General features: G+C 36.2%; 2 protein-coding genes across 2 annotated transcripts; one reads left to right on the top strand and one right to left on the bottom strand.

The window, feature by feature from the left end:
* Window positions 1–12,797: 12,797 nt before the first annotated feature.
* On the bottom strand, window positions 12,798–20,475 carry LOC107776233 (sulfate transporter 3.1-like). Its single transcript, XM_016596103.2, has 12 exons — window positions 20,062–20,475; window positions 19,454–19,661; window positions 19,105–19,276; window positions 18,394–18,459; window positions 18,067–18,180; window positions 16,166–16,282; window positions 15,875–16,001; window positions 14,596–14,882; window positions 13,786–13,976; window positions 13,608–13,690; window positions 13,315–13,391; window positions 12,798–13,187 (listed from the first exon to the last, which is right to left on the bottom strand). The coding sequence occupies exons 1-12, from the start codon at window positions 20,405–20,407 to the stop codon at window positions 13,005–13,007; spliced, it is 1,971 nt and encodes a 656-aa protein (XP_016451589.1). The 5' UTR covers window positions 20,408–20,475; the 3' UTR covers window positions 12,798–13,004.
* A 3,223-nt stretch (window positions 20,476–23,698) lies between these two features.
* LOC142176108 (uncharacterized) lies at window positions 23,699–24,634 on the top strand. Its single transcript, XM_075243177.1, has 2 exons — window positions 23,699–24,010; window positions 24,506–24,634. Exons 1-2 carry the CDS (start codon window positions 23,699–23,701, stop codon window positions 24,632–24,634), a joined length of 441 nt encoding a protein of 146 aa, XP_075099278.1.
* The last annotated feature ends 203 nt before the right edge of the window (window positions 24,635–24,837 follow it).

The raw sequence follows: 24,837 nt of genomic DNA, 5'->3' as shown, positions 1-24,837 counted from the left end.
TAGTAACTCCCCCTTGATTTTTCTTTGGGCCATGGTTCTTTTCCAAGGGTTTAGCTTGAACCGGGTATAAGCAGTTTTTATTTATTTTTGTTCTTTTTAGTTTTTAGAGTAGGGCTAATGGGCTAATGGGCTACGAGCTAAATTCGAAGGAAAACCCTTAGCGTTGATACACCTGAGCACAATAGACACTAGAGTATAACGCCTAGCTTTATTGGTTGAATCTTGTTAGAGTGCCTTAAAATTGTACGTTTGTATCTAACTTGAACACTCAAAAGAGAATGTCTTGATAAACCAATCCGGAGTGAGTCATATGCCATGTGTGTGTGAGTTTTACTGTGTTCCATGTTCATATTTGATGCCTAGAACTTGTCCTGTGTGTTTGCAAAGCGAAATAGTAGTTTCTTTCAGTTTTAGAAGTGATATAGGCATTTCTTTGTTGAGCCAGATTTATAAAGTAAACCCACCTAACTGCAATACATCTTAGTTAACCCCGTTGAGCCTATAAGCCTATTTCTTTGGCAACCACATTGCAAACCTTACCCAATTGTTTGAATAGCCTTCTGTTTGAACCCTTTTTCCTCACATAAGCACTTGAATGGTATTGAGAATTATGCAAAGGCAAAAGTGTGGGGTAGGGTTTGGTTTTTGAGTGGAACCATTGAGATAGAGAAAAGGTGTTGAATTTTGAAGCATAAAAGAAGAAGCACCACGAAAAAAAAGAAGTTATAAATAATTATAGTGGTTGATAAGTGGTGGCTTGTACAAATTGCACCTAATGAATGAGGATGTTTTAAATAAATGTGGTGGAGTGTTTGGTTGGCACAAATATAATCTTTAAGTCTAATGTACTTTTATTAAAAGTGCTTAGGGAGGTTAGTCATTATATCTAAATATATCCTACCCATCCCTTAGCCTACATTACAACCAAAGAAAGTCCTATTGATCTTAGACTGAGTGGGCTCAATTAGTAGAGTATTACACTACATGCAAGCTTATAGTGCATCTTTGTGGCATGTGAATGTTCTTTTTGAGAGTGAGCGAATTTTGTCTATCTTAGTTCCTACTTGTTCTAATTATCATCATATGTGGAACTACTCTCTTGTGTGATATGAGGGCATGTGATTCACGAAGGAAAGGTAAGTCTTGACTCTTGTATAGAGTGGTTTGAGTAAGTGCTGATGTTGCATGACATAAAAGGTTTGACTCTTGAGGTAAAGGTTGTTCACTACTAGGTACAACTTTTGTAAAATGTTCATGGTATGAGTCGTAAGGGAAAAGCTTAGGGAAGGAATTTTGATGGAGTGTGTGGATTGCTCGAGGACTAGCAATGATTTAAGTGTGGGGAGTTGATAGTAGGCTATATAGTTGATATTTACACCTTAATATGACCATACTTTGTTGTTATTTTATAGATAAATTACCAACAAAATGCTCTAAATAGTGTTCTTTTGTTTAGCAGGGAATATTATATGATAGGAAGCAACATGGAGTGTTTTGGAGGCGATAATGTGAAGAAAAATGCCCACTCGAGAAGTACCTGAACACAAAGAAGCATAAATGACCTGGGCAAGAAGGCCACCGCGACCGCGGTGGCACCGCGGTAGATTAATAACGCAAGGCAGAAAGGTCAGCATTCACCGCGGTCGACTGCGATTGGCCGCGTTCGCGGTGCACTGTTCACGCTGCTGGAAAGTTTGAGGACCAAAGTGTAAAATCGGGGAAACTTTTTGTAAAACACTTATATGCTTTAGAAACTCGCCAAAGATTGGGTTAAGCTGATTCTAAAACTACTTTTGGAGGCAAGAACAAGTATGAGAAGATCAACCAAACATTAGAGTTTTTCTATCTCCTTTTAATTCTTGCAATTTTACATTATGAAAAATTTAATAGTTCTCTCTTATTTTGTTATGAGTAGCTAAACACTTATCTAGGGTTGATGGAACCAATTGTTGGTTGAAGTTTTGACTCAAGTTGTTATAATCAAGCCGAATTTATGATATGATTGTTCAACGACGTTTTGTATGGTGAATAATTGAATGGGCCCTTGATTAATCGTATCTAATTACCTTATATTGCTTGAGAAAGAGTATTAGGTTAGACAGCTGTTGAACAACACCACTTTTGGGTAATTGAAGAGATTCATTACTTGAACTTAAAAGTGGGTTTAGAGATAACGGAACTTTGGTGGCATAATTTAGAGTTGCTCACATATTGTCAGCTAGAGTAGTTCGAGAGAATGCTCTAGTAAATTATTGTAGTTGATCGAGAGATAATTACAATAACCTATAACTCTTAATCCTCATAGAGTATTACGACGAGATTATAGCGGAAGAGTCAAGACCTAAACTAGCAATTGGGGAAATCACTGCCCTAGACCTTTTTACCATTAAATTATCTTTGTTTTAGCTTACTGTTGTTTTTAATAGTAGTTGAAGTAGTTAAACAAAAACCCAATCTTTATTGATCAAAAATCTTGCATCTAGAGATTGATTGAGTTGATAATAACATTGCCGTAGAGTATAATAGATAGGTTAGTTCCCTGAGGATTCGATTCCGGACTTAAAACCGGATTATATTTGCAGCGACCGCTTTGTCCTTTAAAAGGCATAGTTGGGCGTTATCAACAGCCTTGAGATCAATGATTTATTTCTCGACGAGCAAATCCTATATGTTTCAATGACTAGGATGCCATGGTTCGCCAATCTAGCCAATTTTCTTCTAAGCGGCGTTGTACTGAATGAGTTCTCTTCAAACCAAAGGAAGAAGCTCAAACGAGATTGTTTGGATTACTATTAGGATGAACTGTATCTTTTTCGAATATGTACCAATGGTGTGATTCGACGATATGTGCTGGAAGAAGAACAAATGGGAATTCTTGAGGCTTTCCACTCTTCACCGTATGGTGGTCACCATGGTGGAGTGAAAACGACTACAATAATTTTGACTTGTGGATTCTATTGGCCTACCTTCTACAAAGACGTTGGTGATCTTGTAAAGCATTGTGATGAATGCCAAAGAGCCAGTGGAATTTCTAAAAAGAATGAGATGCCCCTTATCACCATTTTAGAGATTGATATCTTTGATGTTTGGGGTATTGATTTTATGGGACCATTCGTGAGCTCTTGCGGGAACACTTACATTTTGGTAGTTATGGATTATGTTTCAAAATGGGTTGAAGCCATAGCTTTGCCCAACAATTAAGCTCGAAGTGTGGTGACCTTCTTGAAAAAGAACATATTGACAAGGTTTGGTACTCTGCAGGCCATTATTAGTGATGGGGGTTCGCACTTTTGCAGTCAGGATTTTGATACCTTACTCACCAAGTATGTTGTCACTCATAAAGTCTCCACCCCCTACCACTGTCAAGCAAGCAGACAAGTTGAAGTCTCCATCCGGGAGATCAAGAGCATTTTGTCAAAGACTGTGAATGCCAACCAGACTATTGGTCAAGAGAACTTGATGATGCTCTTTGGGCTTATAGGATGGCCTACAAGATGCCGATTGGGATGTCTCCATATCAATTGGTGTTTGGGAAGACGTATCATCTTCCGGCAGAACTTGAGCATAAAGCCGTGTGGGCATTGAAAAAGTTGAACCTTGAGTGGAATGTCGATGCAAACCTAAGAGTGGCACATTTGAATGAGCTTGATGAATTCCGCTATCATGCCTACACAAGTTCGTCCCTTTACACGGAGAAAATAAAGTATCTCCATGACAAGTACATCCACAACAAGGAGTTTAAAGAATGTGATTTGGTACTATTGTTCAATTCCCGATTAAGGATGTTTCCGGGCAAGTTGAAATCAAAATGGAGTGGGTCCTTTGAAGTAGTGAATGTAACCCCTTTTGGTGCTCTAGATTTAAAAAATAAGAATGATGAGGTTTTTAGAGTCAATGGGCACCGGGTTAAACATTATCTTAGAAAAGTTGATGATGGTCACATTGTGGCGGTTCTTCATTTCAAGTGATTGGTAATTTGCATCGTGCCGCGACGTTAAATCAGGCACTTCTTGGGATGCAACCCATGTCTTTTTTTTCTTTTTATTTTTATTCTTTTAGATAGGCTTGGTTTTGTGCTAACCAATTTTGAAGTGTATGCAGGAATGTGTGTGCATTTTAGGGACTATGCATGGAAATTTTTGCTAAGTGTCAAAGTGAATAGTCTTTGAAGTTGGCCTGTCAAAATTGCTTAAGGATTTGCAGTCGCACACATATTTGTGCGGTCCACAATGATGCTGTGGCCACACTCATTTTTGTGCGGTCCGTAGCCAGTCACCTTAGAGGCCAGGTAAAGAGTGCGGTACGTATCAAAATTATGCGGCCACACTCATGTGTAAGACTGGGTCCCATGGGTAAAAAGTATAAATATAACCTCTCTCTCTTGTTTAAACTTTTCGCTCATCTGAGACCTAAAGCAAAGCTTGCACAGTAAATTCCCATTTGCACTCAAATTGTTCCTTCAAATTCATCACTTGCATCTTCATTATTGGTATGTTCAATTCTTCATTAGATTCTTTATCTTTTATCTTTTATTTGCTTTTGTTCTTAGATTTAGGGTTAATTACATGCTCAAAAATGTCAGAGTTCTGTTTTTCTTCTTAGAAATCATGTGGGTAGTTTTTGTATGATAATTGGGGTCTGGGTAATTAGTTAATGAGGTTTGATTGCCAGGACCATGACCATTTGAGACAAAAAATGCACGAACCCTAGGTCAGTGCCGGTGCATTTTGAATTATGCGGCCGCACACATTTTACTGCGGTCCGTAGTAGAGGCTGTGCGGCCCCACTCATTTTTGTGCGATCCACAGTCCTCTAAGTTAGGCAACATGTGAGCTTCATTTATGCGGCCGCACTCCTTTTTGTGTGGTCCACAATGGCCTGGTACGGCCGCACTCATTTTTGTGCGGTCCACAATGATAGAACTTCAGAGACCCCAGTAGTCTAAACTTGGGGCTCTGCGCCGCACTCATTTTTGTGTGGTCCGTACTACCCTTCTAAGACAACAATACTGCAATTTTCCATCATGCTTTTATATACACTTTGAGCTTCAATTGTGACTGATCTCTAATGCTTATGTGCTGTAGATAATGGTTCGCTCACGTGGTAGAGGCGATACACCACAAGAAAGGGCATAACCTTCCTGAGGCCAGGGTCGAGGCAAGAGCAATCTACCTCTAGCAATTCAAAAGGCTATTAGCAAGAAAGAAACCGCCAATAAAACCCTGACACTTTGAAGACCAATGAGTATGTCCCATCTGGGGAATCTTTTGAGGGCAACTCTGTGCAAGCACAGCCAGAAGCTCAATCACAACAAAGACAACAATTCCCTGGGAGACTTTATTTGGTAAACGAGTCCTCATCAACTTCCAGTTCATCCGAGGGTTCGGAAGAGGGTAGTCAAGATTCTGAATCCTCTTCCTCACATGCTCCCCCAGCTCCAATAAATATAGATGATGATGATGATGTCCCAGATGATGAGAGAGGGGGAGACGCCGCTATGTCAGGGTTAGAGAGGTCAAGGAGACCAGACATTTAGGAGGACCGTTTTGTCAGTGCAAATGCCTTTGCAAAGTTCCGGGAATTGTAGCCACAGAGGTTGCTCACTCTTGAGCAATAGTTCTTAATTAAAGATTTGAGCAAACACAATCCCAATATCCTCAGGCAATTCCAAGAGCGAAAAGGTTGGGTCTGGTTTACCAACAAAGTGCTAGAGGCCAATGAATACCTGGTCAAGGAGTTCTATGCAAATGTTGCTCACATCAAGCAAGGAATGAAGGTGACAAAAGTGTAGAATCTAAAGTCCATTTTGACTCGTGTGCATTGAACAAGTATGTGGGGTTTGAAGAAGTTGAAGCAGTGCAGTATTTGGAAAAACTAGCCATGGGTGATGCAGCTCATCCGTGGTTGGCTGAGATTCTAGTAATTTCAGGGTCTACACCTCTGTGGCTCACAGATGGAGTTCCAATTCTTCGAGCCACCCTAAACTTTGAAGCAAAAGGGTGGAAAACATTTATGTGTTTCCACCTTGACCCATGCCTCAATGAAAACATGCTCCCAATTCCCCGTGTAGTTTTGGTGGCCTCGATTATGGCTGGGTATCCGATAAATATTGGTGCCATTACGTCCACCAACATTACTCTAGCTGTTCAGAAGGGTGATAGATCCTATCCGTACCTAAACTTCCTCACTGAGTACTTCAAGGATCAAGGGGTGGAGTCCAAATATTATGATACAGATATGAAGGCCAAAAAGCCTTTCTCTTGGTACCACCTTCAATGAGCTGACAACTAGAAGTTTAAGGGTAAAACAACTACCTCCACTGGCCATTCTGAGGAGCCAGCGGTAGTGGTTACTGATTCAGCTATCGAGCCTTCCACAGTAGCAAGTACTTCTACAGGGACAACAACCATGCCACTATCTTGATCCTCCGGTCCACCAGCTTCTACTAGATTAGAAATTCCATTGCCAGTGCCAGCTTCATCTACCTATCCTCAGACTGAGCTACGAGTCTCAAAGATATTGGCGAGTTTAAACAACTGGATGCAGGCAGCTACTACAAAGCTGACTGCTATTTCCAGTGCTGTTGCAGCATAGTCCTCAGCCCCAGTAGCCCCATCACAGCCAGGGGTACCTCCGTCAGTGGAGGAAGCATTGAAGAAGATTCTGGAAAACTTGAAGACTATTACTAATACTCCGGAGGCACATGGGAAGGTCATTGCAGACCTGGCCAAGCAGGTTAGGAAGATGAAGAAGTCTCAAGCCTCAAAGAAGTTCGTGGAGAAATTGAGGTGGTCGAGAAGATTACATCTGTAGGAGACCTACCAATGGACCTATCCATGGATTCTAATGTCCCAGCAGCACAGATAGCACCAGAGGCAGTAGCCGGCCAGTCTGAGGAGTCAGTTGCCACTTCCCACACAGTTGAGGAGATGATCTGGATGCTCAGCAACCCAGTTAGCCCTCAACCTGGTGATGATGAGATACAGCTTGAGGTTGAAGTTGCTGAGGATCCTATGCAGACAGAGACTACATAGGGAGTACTCTTAAATCTCTACCCTTCCCCTGTTCTTATTTTTATTAAGCATTAGGGACAATGCTTAATTTTCATTTGAGGGGGTGGTCTATTCTGATGATTTGACATTTGGGTTGTAATAACTCTGATACTATTTTTATTTCATCTTTATTTTCAATTGGTGTGTATATATTTTCTCATTTTGATATATATATATATATATATATATATATATATATATATATATATATATATATATATATATATATTCTTCTCCCTTATGTATATATTCATTTGATTTCGGTTTGTATATTCTTTTAACTCGCTTTTTGTAGTTTATTTCATAGCTTCTTTAGTTTGCTTTTCCTAAGTAGCATAGCTTCTTATTTACTTTAGTAGCTTCTTTTTTATTTTCTAGCTTCTTTTTATGTTTTGAGTGAACAATAAGCCTTTGGTTTTCTTAATACCACGGTTCTTTCCAAAGGTGGATTTTTGTGTGAATCGGGTGGCTCTTCCCAACGATGGATGGCGTGACAACCTTCTTAAGGGACCGAGTTCGTTTTCTTTTATGTTTTGGTAAATATAGTAGTAATTAATAAAAGGGGTTTCAAGCATGCTTCAGTTAGTATCAACACATTTACCTATGATCGTATGGTTAAAAACAAGTTGTTGGCAGAAAATAGCTCTAGTTGTGACTCTTTTGACTCTTGTATTGACTTAAGCAATCATCGAATGGTTCAAATCGAGCCATTTGTGATTCTAAATCTTAGTTAGGGTTGTTTTGGGCCCTCGACTCTATTCTCTTTAGCAATCCAGAAACGTGAGAGGTGATATGTCTTAGTTACAACTCCAAGTACCCGTGCTAATGGTCTAGAACTTGCCCCAAATGTTTGTCTAGGCGAAATTCTAAGTGTAGCTTGGTTTGAGAAATGATCGTAGGCTCTCCTTGATCCGATTTAAAATTTGAAATTTTTCATAGCCCACCAATGTGATATCCTTAGTCAACTCCTTTGAGCCGAAGTCCTTTTTCTTTCAATAACCATGTTACAAGCCTTCATCCATTTTACAATGACGCTCTCTTGGCACCCGATCTTTCCTTAGCATTCTTGAGAAATAATTGGCAAAAACATAAGTTTAGGGGAGAAAAGAGGAGTTTGAAAGTGATGAAAGGTACAAAGAAGAGAAATAAATAAAGAAAAGGGAAGGCAAAGAAAAGAAAGAAAGAACAAAAAGTAAAATGTCAAAAAGAAAGTGAAGTGTTGAAGGTAATCCAAAAGAAAGCAAGGAGGAAAAGCTGAAGTGAATAGAAAAGGAGAAAAATGAATATCATGCTCAAGAAAGAGTGACGTTACGCCTCTCTAGTCCCCCCAAGGAAGAAGAAAATGACTCAAAGAGTCGAGAAAGTATGAGTCGAAAAGAGAAAATAGAGTGCTTAAGGAAAGATGAAACCATTCTAGTCCAACAAGTACTACCTTGATCCAAAAGCCTTCATTACATCCTGCAAAAGCCCTACATGATTTCAAGTTGAGTGAGCTTACATTAGTAGTGATTTACATGAGGGGAAAGATTATGGTACTAAAAGCCGGACTTGTGACATTCTTTTGAGAGAGATGAACAAACTTTCACAATCCTTGTTTCGAGTGTTTCATTCTAAAGTGAGATTTGCTAATGAAGAGTAGAGGAGGAGGAGTCTGGGATCCACAATGACCTACGTGAAAGAGCGAGCTTCCTTGATGAATAGAGTCAACTCTTGATGCTCTAGAGTCACACTAGAACGATGGTACTCAAAAAGTCATATCATGGGTTGTTGATAATTCATGTGTTGTGGGTAATTGTTGGTCCCAATTGATGTGTAATTGATTCACCTTAGGCTAGATGAAATATATTTTTTTCTAATGGAGGTGAGAATTGCCTTATTTGCTTGAGGACAAGCAAAAACTTAAGTTTGGGGGAGTTGATAAGTAGGGATTTTGATCGGTTATTTCCTGTCTTTTACTTGCGTTTTAGCTCAAAAATGCTTAAAGATATTTCCGAAAACTAACAAAATGTGCTTACTTGCAGGAATGTTGAGAAACGAACCAAATAAGTCAAAATCAACTCATAAAGGAGTCAAAAGTGAACAAGAGCCAAAACTGGGCAAAGAGGCCAGCAGTGCAGACCGCATAATTCTAGTGCAGCCGCAGAATGAGATTCAGAGAGGTGGTTATTGACAACTCAGACAGTGTAGACCGCACCAAAAATGTGCGGCCGTAGAAGGACAAATACGGCCGCAATCATTATTATGCGGTCCGCAAGATTGAAGAATTAGAGAGTTAATCAAAGTCCAAAAGCTGAAGAGTGCGGACCGCATCACTTTTATACTACTGCAGAATCCTAAGTGCTTCCGCAATCACTTTTATGCAGACCGCAGAAGACCTCAAGTTCCAGTCCCAAGTTCCTAGGTGTGCGGACCGCACCAGAATTGTGCGGCCGCATGAGGTCATTTTGCGGTCCGCATCAGAATTATGCAGCCGCATAACCTCCGTTGTGCATTTTTGTCAGATATATTCAGCTTAGTATAAATACAATTTTTTATCATTTTTAGGTTAAGTTTAGTTTGCAGAGGTGCACCTGAATGTTTTTCTTTACTTCTTTGAGTAAATTTGTATTAGATTGACTTCTTAACATTAGTTTTTCTTTGTTTAATCTATGATTATGCATTCTACCTTAATTTCTTCTTGTATTTCTTCATTTTCTATGAGTAGCTAAATTTTCAGCTAGATTTGTGATCCAATCCTAGTGTGGGTACTTAATGAGTATTTAATTTTAGGGCTTGGTTGTGATTGAGTTATTGATATCTAGCCTTGTTTATGCTTAAATTATAGAATTAATGGTTGCAAACAATGATTCATGCCTTTTTGACTTAGTCTTTGCTTGAGAAATAGAGATTAGGTTTAGGAAAACTTGGTTAGCAAGGAACTGGAGTGAATTCAAGAAATTGATAGCCCCAATTAAAATGTCAAATCTAGAGATAGTAAGATGTGACTTGAGCATATATCACTTGATTTGTGCAAATACCCATTTGGGCTTGAGAAAGCCAAATCGAGCAAAATCACTCAAACTACCGAGAGGTATAGAGTGAGTAATTGCGTGTATTTGCTATATCACGAACCCGATAAATCAAACTTGCCCTATAGTTTACAACCCGTTAGGTATCCACTTAGATGGAAGTCATGACCCTAGATTCCTTTATCAATTGAAAACAACTCAAAACCAAAAATATTGTCCTTTAGTTTTATCTTTGCATGCAATAGAGTAAAATTGATGTAATACACCACTCAACATTGTGGAAGTACAATTTAAGCCAAAACATGCAATCAACTTAGATATACACATAATCTAATATTCTAACTCCCTGTGGATTCGATCCCGATCTTTGTTGGGTTATTATTGCATCGATTGCCTCATTACTTAATTGTGGTGTGGATTTGGCCGAGATCAGTGCCAGCTAGCGTAGTTCGGAAGAATATGTCTTATAAATTATGGTAGTTGCTCGGAAGAGAATTATAACACCCGAAGTACTCATGATCGGTAGAGAATATTTAGGCAAAATTATATAAGGCATAGCGGGAAAGATTCCGACAATTGGGAAAGTCATAACTCTAGACCTCCTTAGCCTTGTCTCAAATTTCATCCTTGTTAGTTGATAAATTTACTACTTTATAATATTTGTTAGTTAATTAGTAGAAATAAAAATCAAATCTTTATAACTAAGAAATTGTTCAGACTTGTGTTTCTTAGCAATATTGAACAACTATAGCTAAGTCTTAGTTCTCTGTGGGATTCGACTCCGGACTTGTAAACCGGATTATATTTGCAACGACTGCTTAGTCCTCTTTATAAAGCATAGTTGGGCGTGATCACCTTGTCTAGAGATGCATTTGTGAGACACACTAGGTCTCAAGCTTGCGCAGTCTTTAAGATACTTTATTTTTCCCATGTTTACAAAACTGATGTTCATTGATTACCAATAAATTGATTTACATGCATACATATTTTTATTGTTGAATGTTTTGTTCAATTCTTATTTATGTTTGAAAAGTATGTCGAATAGACAATGGCCTTCTCACACAAGCAACTATCTCCTTATCTTAGTGATGCCAAGAGTTGAGACATGATTTTAAGAAAAATTATCAGATGAATAATTTGAGAGTTATTCCATTAAAATCAGAATGTCGCTTAAACAATGGCATAAGGTCATTAGAGTGAAAAACGTTTACCTAGTCTACTTTATATGGCAAATGTGAGTTAATATGATATTGCAGATCAAAAAACTCAAATTTAGATACTTATAGCGTCTAAATATCATCTGTCCAGTATTCTTTATGAGATAAAGACATACGCTCCCTGGAAAAAAGAAGAAAACATTGTAGCATGTGTTTCATACCATGCGTGCTATTGTCAACCGATTGGGTTAATATAAGTCTATTCACAACTCATTATTGTGTGAGACCAAAAGTTTTTATGGTGGCTCAAGATTTTGTACCCTCAAAGACTTCGATTAGATACTTGAGATTTAGTGTGATGTTAGCTATCTTAGTGTGTTTTCAAAGGATCATGAACACAAATTCGGTCTAGCGAAGCATATATAGAAAAGCAATCAAACTAATATTAAGGGAATCATGAGAGAGGAAGATCATTGATGAAATCTCATTTATTTGTGTTCACTAGTGCATTATTTATAACTTGTGAGTTATGATTGTGAATACAAGAAATAATGATATATGGGATTTTGAGATTATATCAAATGTGATTCATATGATCATCTAGGGTACTGCATACTTTATGATCTACTTGCAGGTTTGCGCTTGACGAGAGGCTATGTACCCCTAACATATGTATAGCACTTAGCTCTCACAATATGTTGGTTACATGGTCTACTTCCCTGTATGAATGATTGAGGAGGTGAGATGAGAATATATTTCTCAAACTAGATGAACACCCATTATGTATGAGTGGGAGATGTAGGAAATTTTGGGTCCACCTATAAGAGATGTTTTAAACTCCAATAGGGTTATTAGTAACCCTAATATTCTCTATATAAGTACACTTATAGTATACACTTGTAGTATTCTCAGTAGTATTTTCTTCTCATAAAATCATATAAAGGTTTAGACTGCAAAATTGGGGGTTGATCCAACACACTGTGACAACCACCACCGACTAGTAATTCCTGTCGTTGTTCATCTGTTTCTTTCGCTTCCGTTACGCGAACAAATAAGTTTTCGTTTTACAATTTACGCACTACCTAATGTATTTAGTTTAACGCGTTCCTTCATATTTGATCAGCAACTTCACGAGTGAAATATAAGGAAGCAGCGTGTAGCATCTCTCGAGTCGATCAGTACATGCACCACATGTTCATGTAGGCTCAGATAGTACAAAAACATAGGCATTACTTCAAGCAAGAACTTAATTGTTGTATACCTAAAGGAACAAATAAAAGTTCCACGATGCTCTAACAACTAAAACTACACAATCACATAATATTTGAGCAAGCAAAGATCTTGAGTTTGAATCTTTACGTCACCCATTAATTGAGAATTTTCACGTGCTTGGTCACAATTACAAATAAACATGAAAGTTTTTGCGCACATCTATTCGAGCAAGGATCAAATTATACAATCATACATATAGCCTCAAATAGATATTTGGAGAAGCAGATTCTGGCCTTAATAAATTAAAACAGGTGCAGCCTTCACGTAAGTAAATTAAAATTTCTGGCAATCTTGACAAGCTATAAATGTACAGGTAAAACACTCTTTAATTATGCTTAATACATGTTCAGAAAAGACCTTTCCAACTCCTTATGTGGAAGAAGTGTGTCTGTAGAATTTGGCCAACAACTCAAAGCTCAAAGCCAATATGTTACACAGCATCATTATAAATTCGATGTGTCGGTGTCATACTAATAACATATACAGATCAAATAATTTAGTTTTGAAAAGAGCTGTCAAACGTTATTGCTAAATGAACCATCTATGGCAGATTTTGGTTTGCAGGAGTGAAGCATATAATTGCATGATTCCACTGCCTCCCCCACAGTTAGAAATATCCATTCCTGTCCTATTGTCTCTATGAATTTGGACTTGTTCAGCTTCTTCATTACCTCTGCCCCTGGATTTGCCAGCACAAGCTACAATACCCCACAAGAATTAAAGCACACCATATTACTATGTTGTTGCAAATTAAAGGATTAATTATCACTTCATAACTTCCAATATATCATTTAACGTGTAGGATATATAATAGTTAGGGCAAACCTTGAGATCTCTTCTATCAAGATTCTTCTTGACCTCTTCTAGCATGCTAATTCCGCTAGTATCAATGTTGCCTACAGCTGCCCATCATATATAGAATTTTAGCACGAGTTTTAGTTATACGTACGTACTGATAATATACAAATATTTAGCACCATATAATTCTTCATATCAACCATGATGTAGTCACCTCGAAAAGAGAATGAAAACCTACTATAACTAGTTAAATTACAAAAATCGTTTTAGCATGTCCTTGTCAAACTATAAGATTGTAGACATAGGAGAAGTTAACTGACCTCCCATATCAAGTATTACATATTGCAATGTCTCTCCGGAAGAATTTAACTTGTCTTCCTCGTCGTCGATCCATCTTGAGATCCTATAAAAAGTGAAGCAGAGCACATAATTAGCGCTTAATTATTAGTATATATACATATTTGTGTAGTTAGATATATAGTATACAATTTAAATTACCTCTCTCTTAAGTAGCTAGCATTGGCAAAGTAAATGGGTGCACCAAGGTCAAGTATGAGAACACCCGGAACAGTGTCTGTGTTTGTGTATTGCTCAACATTTCTATAGATCTTAGAATCTGGTATGTTACCAAGTACTAACGTTCTTGGCCTTGCTACAAATAGCAATACCCTTAGCAACGATAAACCAACCTGCATTAAGAGCTAAATCTTGATTAATTAATTGGAAACCACCTGCTTAGCTTCCTAGTTACTACTAGTCCATTAGTAATAACAAAGTGGATTTTTCCAATATATAATTTTAGTTGTTGTATCCAAACTGAATTTGTATCAAAATATTTGATATCTTAGAAAAATAAAAAGTTATTTTTACGGAATCCACCATTCCGCTCCAGTTAGTAGAGTGTTAATTTAATCAAAAAACATTAACGGAGATATAAATAGTATTTTAGATAAATACTTTTATGATTAAGGCTATTAAATGAATTGTGCAGAAACTTTAAAAGACAATTTAGAAGGAACCGACAAGGGCGGAGCTAGATAGAAATAAGGGGATTCAATTGAATATCCTTTGTGGAAAAATTATATTGTGCAAATAAATAAAAAATAATTTTTTTGTGTTATATATAAAATGTTGGATCCCCTTTAATATAAGAAAAAAAAATTCTAGTGTGTGACAAAAGGGTTCAAAAGTTAATTTGGCTAAAGGGTCAAATTATTGGTGCAACATTATATTGCTTTCGAATCTCCTTGTATTTATTCCGAACAGAATGGAAATAATAGTAGTTACTAGAAATTAAGGGATACGTACAGCAATGACTAAGCCAATTTCGACACTGGCAAAGACGACGCCAAGGTATGCACTTATGCACACCAGGAAATCAAATTTGTCGACGTGCCAGAGGTGAATTGCAGCATTATAGTCGATGAGTCCGAGCATTGCAGAAATTATAATGGATGATAAGACCACTAATGGAGTGTAATGGAACAATGGCGTCAGCACCAACAGTGTCACCATTACTGCCAGCGCCATTACTATGTTTGATACTGCTGTTTTACATCCTGCGTTGAAGTTCACTGCTGATCGCGAAAATGGACCTGCACTTTCACTTTTCTGATTAGCACCTTGTTCAGGAAATATAAAAATGACTTCAAATTTTATGTACTGACAATATAAAAATATTTGCATTAACCACTTTAAAAGATCATTAAAGGTAAGACTATATGAGTAACATGAAACAATTGGCAAGTAATACACCAAACAGTCAAAATACATTGATAGAACAACACTATTTACATTGCAAGTGTGTATAACTTAAATCCTAGCATATAAATTATCTGAAAATATAGTGTTATTTGTTGGAATTTGAACTTATATTAATTGGTTATAGCCTGAAAGGATGGTGACGTGACCCAAATGATGGATAAATAAAATGTCTAATATTAAATACTATGTGTGTGGATAAGTGAGACCCAATAACAATTGACCTGTGATGGATATGCAATATTTATAAATAGAGGCCAACCCCCCGTTACCTAGGCATTAGAAAACCCTATCGTATTCTGTCTCTTGAATATGTGGTAATGGTAGACGTCCCATAAGTCAAGTTCTTCGAGTGTGAGAGCGTGTAGCTAGTGGATCGTGGAAGTTGGCATCAGGCTTAATCGTCAATCGCTATCGTTATTGTGTCAGTGGAATTGAATGGTACGCTTCCTTACTTTTTAACTCTACATTATATTTATGATTGTGTCTTCTTCTCTGCTATGGTTGCGAATTAATAATCTTATATTATTAACATTAATATGTTTTAGTTAACTAAACACTGTATAGCTGGTCAAATCTGACAACAAATCATGAAACCTTTTTTTTTTCTGTCTTTTTTAAGTTGTTACTCTGCATCTATTAACCACTACTTTGTTATGTAGATATTCTCGTCTCTTTCTGCATTTATTTGCTACCTTTATGTGTGTCCCGACATGATGGTCCATACAATCAGATGTTGACTAATCCAACTAATGGGCCATTGTTTTTCCCGCTGTTTCAGGTAATTAGAAAGACAAATTTGAAAGAGAATAAGGAAAATATATACCAGTAGTGAGGTAGCAGGAAGTGCAAGAGCCAACGATGTTCATCATTCCAAAAGCGATCATCTCTTTGTTGCCATCTATATGGTAATTCTTGAACATTGCAAAGCTTCTCCCCACTGCTATTCCTTCCTATCATGTCCCCAATCAAAGTAATTTTATGAATGACTTAAACTTACACTAGGTTAAATTGCACTACTTGTATGTGTACTTATACATTTAATTACATTGTCTCTCGACATATGAGATCATATCTTCATGACAAAGGGTCAAGTATGGGAAAAGTGAAAGCTTACAGCAAGAGATACGACACCCGTGATTATGCCAGTTTTGATAGATGTTGAAACATAAGGTGCTCCAAATGACAAATCCATTATTGACACTGGATTTAGCCCTTTCTTCAGCTTTCCAATCTGTTCATAATATTTTCATAATTAACCATCCAATTAGTCATGTTTTTCACATTATGTCTAATTATGTGTGCAGTTACAAATAAATTATCACATAACTATTTTTGGTGGGGATGGCTCATATATATAATACTCCCTCCGTTTCATATTAGATGAGATGAGGTAGTTTGACTCCGCACGAAGTTTACGAAAAAAGAAAAAGATTTTTGAAACTTGTGGTCTTAAAAGCTTAAGGGGTAAAAGGTTTGTGGGGGCCATGACATTTGTGTGGCTATAAAAGCTTCTCATTAATGGTAAATGGGTAAAATGAAAGAGTTTAAAGTTTGAATTATTTCCTAATTTAGAAATATGTCATTTGTTTTGGAACAGACTAAAAAGGAAAGTAACTCATTTAATATGAAACGGAGGGAGTAGTAGAAAGAAAAAATTACAAAAAGAAGAGGACTTCCGAATTGTATCAAACCATTAATTGGATTGAAACTACACCAAAGTTACGTGGAATAAAGTTATATGTAACTGGGGTGGCAAATGCGCGGGTCGGATACGAGCGGGTCAAAACGGGTAATTTAAAAAATGGATAAATTATCCGACCCGATCCGTATTTGAGACGAATAAAAACGGGTTTATCCGGGGGGTAATATTGATATCCATATTATCTACGGCTTCTTAAATATGATCACTTATGAGAGAATTCCTAATTTTCCAAACTTGAGGAACTCCAATTTGAGGCTTTACAAATGTAAAAGTTAAATACATTATTATCCATTGGTTATCCATTTGGTTAACCATTTCCTAAGTGCATAATATGGTTCAATAGTCATATTCGACCCGTTTTTAAATGGTTCATTATCCAACCCATATTTTGATGGATAATATGGGTGGATAACTGTTTTCTTTTAACCATTTTGCCACCTCTATATGTAACCATTAGGTTACATTTTTAATTCCGACATCATGTTTTTGGACTTTAACTACTCCATCCATTCATTTTTAGTCGTTCGCTTTTGACTTTGCACTCTCTTTAAGAAAAAAACAAATGAAGTATGTATTTTGTAATTTTATCCATAATAATAATAACATTTCAAAAAGTTTTGAGAAATGATTTGGGAAATGTGTAATTAATAATAAGGGTAAAACGAAAAAAAAAAGACCGTCTTTCTCTTAATTTGGTATATTGGACAAGTAAAAGTGAAAATGTATTTTGGCTCACAAGTGAAAGTGAACGGTGGGAGTAAGATATATGCCAGATGGTATTCAGTAATGAAAATTTTCCATAACTAAACCCGGTCTAACATTAATACCATAATATATTTCAACAAATGAATCATCGACTACAGTAATTCAAACTTTGTTCTATCTCAATTTCATTGTCATATAGTGTTTAATGTAAAATTGAGTAACTTCTAGGACGAAGAAAACCATCATCTAGAAATGTCTATTTTTAAATGGGCAAAGATAATGCCAACAGCAAATACGCTGGGCCAGTGTCCTTGAAACATTTAATTATCAGTCAATCATGGCATTGGTAGGTCGTCTATATCAAACGAACGTGTGCAATACTCAAACCACAAGAATCACAACCCAAATTAAACACTCACAAATGCAGTAATCCAAATAGCAGAAATATCACATCACCCCACCCCACCATAGTGTTTATGTTGTGAACAGTGGTCTAATTTAGTATAGTAGCTCACCAGTCAAATTGAAATCTTTAAGCCAAATAGGATTGTAACTTCTATTATACACCTTCTAGAAATTAAGAAAACATAATTAATTAAAGGACATACCACTTGAACGCCATGTTTTTCAGCGTGCGTGAAATAGACAAAAATGGTTCCCAGTATGACGGACATCAATGGAGCCATTGCTGATATCCAGAACAACTTCGGTCTCTTTTGGCTCTGCATGCATGCATTTCATTATAACTAAAATTAAGAGCAGCAGTTATAGTGCAGAGATTTATTGTATATATGACCCAACTCCTTATTTATTTTAATAAATAACTCGATTTTATAAATATTTCTTATATCACATGCATAAAATTTAGACTCTTTAATAAATTGATTTTATGGTACTATTCAAGTTTGAATAGATCAAAGTTGGTTGTAACTTACAAGGAATCTAGAACCCAGCAGGTAGAAAAGGAAACAGAAACCCAGCACCGCACTTTCCCATCGCCACTGCAATTATTTTTGTCATTAACCATAAGCAAAGTCATAAACCATATTAATTAATTAAAATTAAAAAAAACTAATCCTCTTGAAGATTCAACTAAAACGAAAAGAGAAGTTAATGAGAATCGAACAATAATACTTGCTTTTCAAAATTAATATTCAAGAAAACAAGGCTATAGCCTTGCACGGAAAATAGTCGCAGATGTTGTAAGGGGTTGGGGGGCGGGAAGAGAACACGTGAAAAATAAGATAAGTTATATGTTACAACAAATTAAAATACATCAATAATAAGTTATTGTTGGTGTGTGCGAACAAAGTATCACATAAAAAGTAGAGAAAAACTATTATAAGGAGCTTGGAATTCTTAATGGTGTGAAAACCGTGCAGGCTTAACTAAAGCGACAATATCATATTATGTGGAAATACGGAGTGTGATGTGGGAGCCCGGCTTATTGTCTTAGCCTGTCTATGAGCCGGTTTGTTGGGTACGTGTATGTGAACAAAGTCCAATAATATGCAAAGTAGAAAAAAAAATACTTATAACGAGTTGAATTTCCTTTTGAGAAAAAATACGGACTTATCGCAAAGCGGATAATATCACATTATATTATCATATTTGGGCCATTTTAACACTAACATTTATATATATACCTCGTGCGTTTGGGTAAAAACAGAACGCAAGACGGAAATGACATCGGTGGACTGAGTAAAATGGTCAAGACCAAGTATCCCTTTTAGCTGCTGAAGTATCACAACTGTGGCTGCTCCACCCATGAACCCAACTATTGTTGCATGAGATAGAAAATCCACTATAAATCCAAGCCTGCATGCAAAAATTATTTCCCCAATTAACGTTACCATCAACTTACCTTAATCGTTCCTTATTCTAACAAAAAGACATAGTCATAATCAAACGATTAAAACATAGTTCATCTGATGACCCAATTTATGTAGTACACCCTTTCTCAAACTAATTATTCTACTGTATATATATACTAACCTGAAAATTCCAAGAGCTGCTTCAAACATTCCGGAAAAGAATGTGGCCGTGAACGCAAGATGAAGATAAAGTGTTGGATTCTCAATTGGATTAACTTCGTCCCCTAACATTGAACTAATGAGAAGTGATGCTACAGCAACTGTCCCAACTGCTAAATCTCTTGAACTGCCCATTACTGCGTAGACTAATGGCGGAACAAAGCTGGAATCTGTCATCAGAATAACCAACAAACCCATAAGTTATCACGTAATTAACTAATTAACCACGCCTCACACATTAAGGAAATTCTTGACATAGTTATCCTGTACTTGTGCTAGTAAGCGGAAGCACATGTAAATTGTAATGTATATAGTCAGTGGGTTCAAATCGACCTCATACCTTTTTCATGTAGCAAAGTACAAATTAAAAAAATTGCTAAAGTTTTTAAAATCTGAATCCATAATTGCAAGAGTGCACCAGGTTCAGTAGTGAGCACGTAAAGATTAATTAAACCCATCAAATTTAAAGTTTGAATTCATCTCTATAATGATTATGGAAAGTAATTGAGGTGCACTCACGTACACCACCATTATAATATATATAAAACATAGAGTAACGTTGTGACTTACAGAGGCCAAGTATAGGTGGCAAATTGGCAAGTTTTGCATAGCTAATTCCCTGAGGAATGGCGAGACTGGCTATAGTGATCCCAGCAATAAGGTCCGATTTGAAGAAATCCAAGGTGTAACGAGGACCCCATTCAAAGATTGGAAACAAATACTGAAGTCCAAGTATGAATTTCTTGCGTGGTGGCTGATTCTTGAATTGTCTAAGTGGATCATCAGGAAACAAAGTTTCTTTAACTGTGTTTTTTAGAGACTTAAAAAAAGGTTGTGGTGGTGGGATTTCCACTGGCTGTGTTTTTCTGCTCTCCCCATTCATTGATGCTGGGTACTCATAGTCCTTGTTACCCATTCCCACACACTAAATTTATTTGTAAACAGTACTGAAATAATGAATGGATTATATATTTGCTGGATACTAAAGGGAGAGTGCTTTATATAGAGAAAATGAACAAGGAACTGTCGACAATTTTGAAGTACGCCAAGGGGCAATGTAACGGGGACCAATTGTCTAATTCTTGATTGATTTTGATACTTTCATTTTACCATTAACTGCCATAAAGCCAGAATTCAATTTTAACTGTGCCAGGAAGCAGAGTGCTTGTAGTTCACGATTCTACTTGAAGTAAATTAAGTTATGCGCAAAAAAAATATTTACACAAGTTGTTTAAATTCTTCAAAAATATTATCGAGTGCGTGTTGAATCCTTCAAAATTAGTACATTTTTTGAAATATCCAACACGGGTGTAGCAACAGTATCCCTCTAACTTAACTTAATCTAATGTATTTTCCATTTTTTTCCTTCAAAATTAGTACATTATCCATTTTTTCCACAAAGTTATTAGCCTGGACATATACATGGCATTAGTTTAATTTGTTATAATACTTTGGTTATGTAAATTTTGCAAGCGCCTAAGTCAGTGGGAGTATACTTCACAATATTTTCTCATAGTGGTGCGCTTTGGCAATTGGCTATAATTTCAATCACTCTCAGCTTGACACTTGGTTACTATTATTGGAGTGGATTTTTTTTTTTTTTTGGGGGGGAGGGGGTTGGGCTGTATTCTTTATTTAAAAGACTATATGATCAATGCATGCTTACGTGTTTACGCAGTTTGGTAGGATATTCTATTAGTATCAATGAGTTGGTGATATAGTTTATTTAAAAGAGAATTTTTCATAAAGCACCCTTTTTAGGTCTAATTAGTCATTTATAGATATCTTTTGCTATATTACGTGTTATAGATACCTTTTATGTTTTTATACAATGTATTTTATGTATTTAAGCTATTGTATTCATTAATACAATAGAAAAAATAAGCGTTAAAAAGGGAATTCCAGCTAAGGTTGATATGTATTTAACTGTATTCACGCGGCATTAACGTGAATACAGTAACGTATCTGCGCAAAATTTGGAAGGTTAAACTAGTTAATAACGGAAGGAAATCAAATCACATGATATTCTCCTAATTTAACTCAACGAACAAAAATTAGTACCCATTAATCTGTATTCTGTCATACACGATTCAAGCTAAAAAAAAGCAGCGAAAACCAGAGCAACATCTGTTCGAAGTTCTTCCATTCACTTCTCCTTTTTCTCTGTTCGCAGATATCAATTCAACCACGAAAAAATAGATTGATACAAATTATATACAAAATATGGATAGTTCCTTTTATACATATGGAAAGTTTAACAGTGTTGTTGCGTCATTCTGGCAAGTGGAACGATGAGGGCAATTACATCGATTTTTCAATTAAGGGAATACCGATAAAGGAGTATGCCTCCTTTAATGATCTAGTTGCTCCAATTTCTAATCAACTGGGTATAGATTTGAGTTCAAAGTCCATTAAAATTCAATACAAAGTAGAAGGAAATTGCACGCCAATGAAAATACACAATGATATGTGTTACAGAGTGTATGTAGAATTGAAAAAAGAGAACAGAGAATTTGGTATGTATCCTTTGTGCATAACAACTATAGAAAAAGAACTTGTATCCGGATGTAGTTTAAATCAAGACGACATTGTGCAAATAGACGAAGTTGTTCAAAGGTACGATTCCGATACAGATGATACACTGGCTCTAGATTTTGTCAATTCAGGAGAAGCGATTGGAGTGTTCGAACTCCACAAAGATTTGATAATTTCAAAAACTAATCAAAGGGAGGTTATGGCTGGACAAGTGTATAAGGATAAGGCTACATTGAAAGAGGTGATGGAGAATTATGCTATAGCTCAAAGGTTTCAATTCCGGGTTGATAGGTCTAATGCTGTCAGGTTTGCATGTATTTAAGTTTTTTTTTTTGTATTTTCTATTATTGATTCGAGCTGTAAGTTTAACGTTGTTGTATTTATGCGTATTTGTGGATTTCCTCTTGATTATCACAGATGTAGTTAACATATATTTGTTTATGGTCTTTAAATACATGTATTCATATGTATTTTACTGGTATAATTACATTACAGTTGCTCTAATTATTTTCTTATTTTGTCTACTGTGGTTTTAAGTGTATGCATATACCCAAAATTGTATTCAGTTGTATTCATTGTATTTAAATGTATATAACTATAATTGAATTCAGTAGTATACAAATTTATATATATAGATGTCAGTATGTAAAATAATCAGATTGTATTCATGTGTATATGAGTGAATTTTTTTGTAAACACTTATGCTAATCATATGTACAATGATTAATTCTTTGCTTCTATGCATTATTATGTATTTCAGAAGATTGTGAATGGAGGTTTAAGGTTTCAAGCATTAACAAATCAGAACTATTCAAAGTGAGAGAATTCATTGATAACCATACATGTCCGCTGAAGGACAAGGTGTATGAGCAGCGGCATGCAAGTAACAGCCTTATAGGTGGTATGATAAGGCCTAAGCTTACTAATCATAAGAGAAAATACCCCTCAAAGGATATTATTGATGATGTGAAATCAGATTTAGGTGTAGATGTTAGCTACATGTTGGCGTGGAGGGCTAAAGAAAAGGAAATGAATTTTTTGAGAGGTAAACCGGCTGATTCATACAAAAAATTACCAGGATACTTATATACAATGGATATGACATATCCAGGTTCCCACATCAGGATGGTAAAATCGCCCAAAAATGAATTCATGTACGTGTATATATCTTTGTATGCCTTTATAAAGGGGTTTGATCATTGTAGACCCATTGTTGTTGTGGATGGAAGTCACCTAAAATCTTACTACACCGGGACATTTGTTTCGGCAAGCACGTTGGATGGTGCAGGTGAGTACTTGAATTATAATACAATCTGTTAATATTTTAAAGATTGAAATACATGTTTTAAAAATATGTATTCAATTGTCTTTATAGGTCATATATTGCCACTAGCATATGTTGTTATTGATTCAGAGAACGATATTGCTTGGACGTGGTTCTTTGAGTAATTCAAGATAGCATATGGTGACAGGGAAAACATGTGCATCGTTTCAGATAGAAATGAGAGTATCATTAAATCTGTATCTAGAGTGTATCCAGATGTACCGTATTTTGCTAGTATATGACATCTATGGAACAACGTATATAAGGAATTCAAAAAGAGTCATGCAAAGTTGAGCGAGATATACTTCTCGATGGCAAAAGCATTCACAAGATGAATTTGACAGTCTAATGAAGAAGGTGGAGAAGGTAGATATTAGGGTGAAAGAATACTTGGAGTTAGCTGGATACGAAAAGTGGGCTAAGTTGTATGCACCTGTTAACAAGGGATGGACCATGACGTCAAATATTGCTGAGTCAATCAATGCCACACTTGTATCAGCAAGGGAATTGCCAATATACGACTTCCTCGAAGAAGTTAGGAAGATGTTTGGACGTTGGAATTGTAGTAACCGTAAAAAAGCTACACAGACATACACGACGCTTGGAAAAAAATACCAGGAGATGCTGACTTTGAATGAGGCAATGTCTACACGTATGACTGTAAATTATTTTTTAATGTCATTGTCGTATATGGCTTAATTGTTTTCTGAATTAATGGCATGAATACAACTGAATACAATCATTTTTAAAATACAACTACCATGAATACATACGAATACAACTAAATTCAAACGCATACAAGACATATTTTTCCGAAGATCTGATATGAATACAACTGAATTTAACTAAACGCATGTTGCAAAAACTATTCGAATATATCAGAATACAACTAACAAATCTGTATTATATATAATTTTAATATGTATTGTTATGACGTATCCTTCTAATGTTTTTGTTAGCCTCCTGTTGCCTAAAGTACAACAGACTTTTGATAAGTTTTGCACTAATTACAGTTGATAGTCTGCTGGTCTAAATATAAGATGTATTCATCTGTATGCAAATATTTCAGTTGTATGTAACTGAGTAATTCAGCATTATACATATGGTAATTCAGTTATATATGCTCAAAACTTATATTTCTATTTTTAAATGTAGGTGGTACCATCAACTGAATACTTACATACGGTTAACGATGGAGGGAGGAATTACACAGTCTGCCTGTTAAAGAGAAAATGTGTTTGTGGGAGGTTCCAAGTTGATGAATTGCCATGCCCACATGCTTAGGCTGTATTGAAGAGCAAGTTTCTAATGCCAGAAGAATATTGCTCTAACTATTACAAACCAATACTGTTGTAATGGCATACGATGTGCATGTGTACCTTCTACCAGACAGAAATGACTAGAATATACCAGCACATGTTGCAGAGGAAGTTGTACTACCACCCAAATGGAAAAGACCTCCTGGAAGACCAAAGAAGAAGCGCGAT

Source organism: Nicotiana tabacum, chromosome 22, assembly GCF_000715075.1.
Source record: "Nicotiana tabacum cultivar K326 chromosome 22, ASM71507v2, whole genome shotgun sequence".
In the NCBI taxonomy this organism is placed as follows: Eukaryota; Viridiplantae; Streptophyta; class Magnoliopsida; order Solanales; family Solanaceae; genus Nicotiana; species Nicotiana tabacum.
The sequence above is the reverse complement of the archived record's forward strand: the minus strand, read 5'-3'. Positions and strand labels throughout refer to the sequence as shown.

Bases quoted from the DNA above. Each gene is read 5' to 3' on its own strand.
- LOC107776233 (XM_016596103.2), bottom strand. From the start codon at position 20,407: ATGGGTAACAAGGACTATGAGTACCCAGCATCAATGAATGGGGAGAGC. The intron at 16,002-16,165 runs GTAAGCTTTCAC...GGGACATGATAG, and splicing joins CGGGTGTCGTATCTCTTGCT to GAAGGAATAGCAGTGGGGAG. The intron at 13,188-13,314 runs GTTTGCCCTAAC...GGGGTATTGTAG, and splicing joins TTGATAGAAGAGATCTCAAG to CTTGTGCTGGCAAATCCAGG.
- LOC142176108 (XM_075243177.1), top strand. From the start codon at position 23,699: ATGAAGAAGGTGGAGAAGGTAGATATTAGGGTGAAAGAATACTTGGAG. The intron at 24,011-24,505 runs GTAAATTATTTT...TTTTAAATGTAG, and splicing joins CAATGTCTACACGTATGACT to GTGGTACCATCAACTGAATA.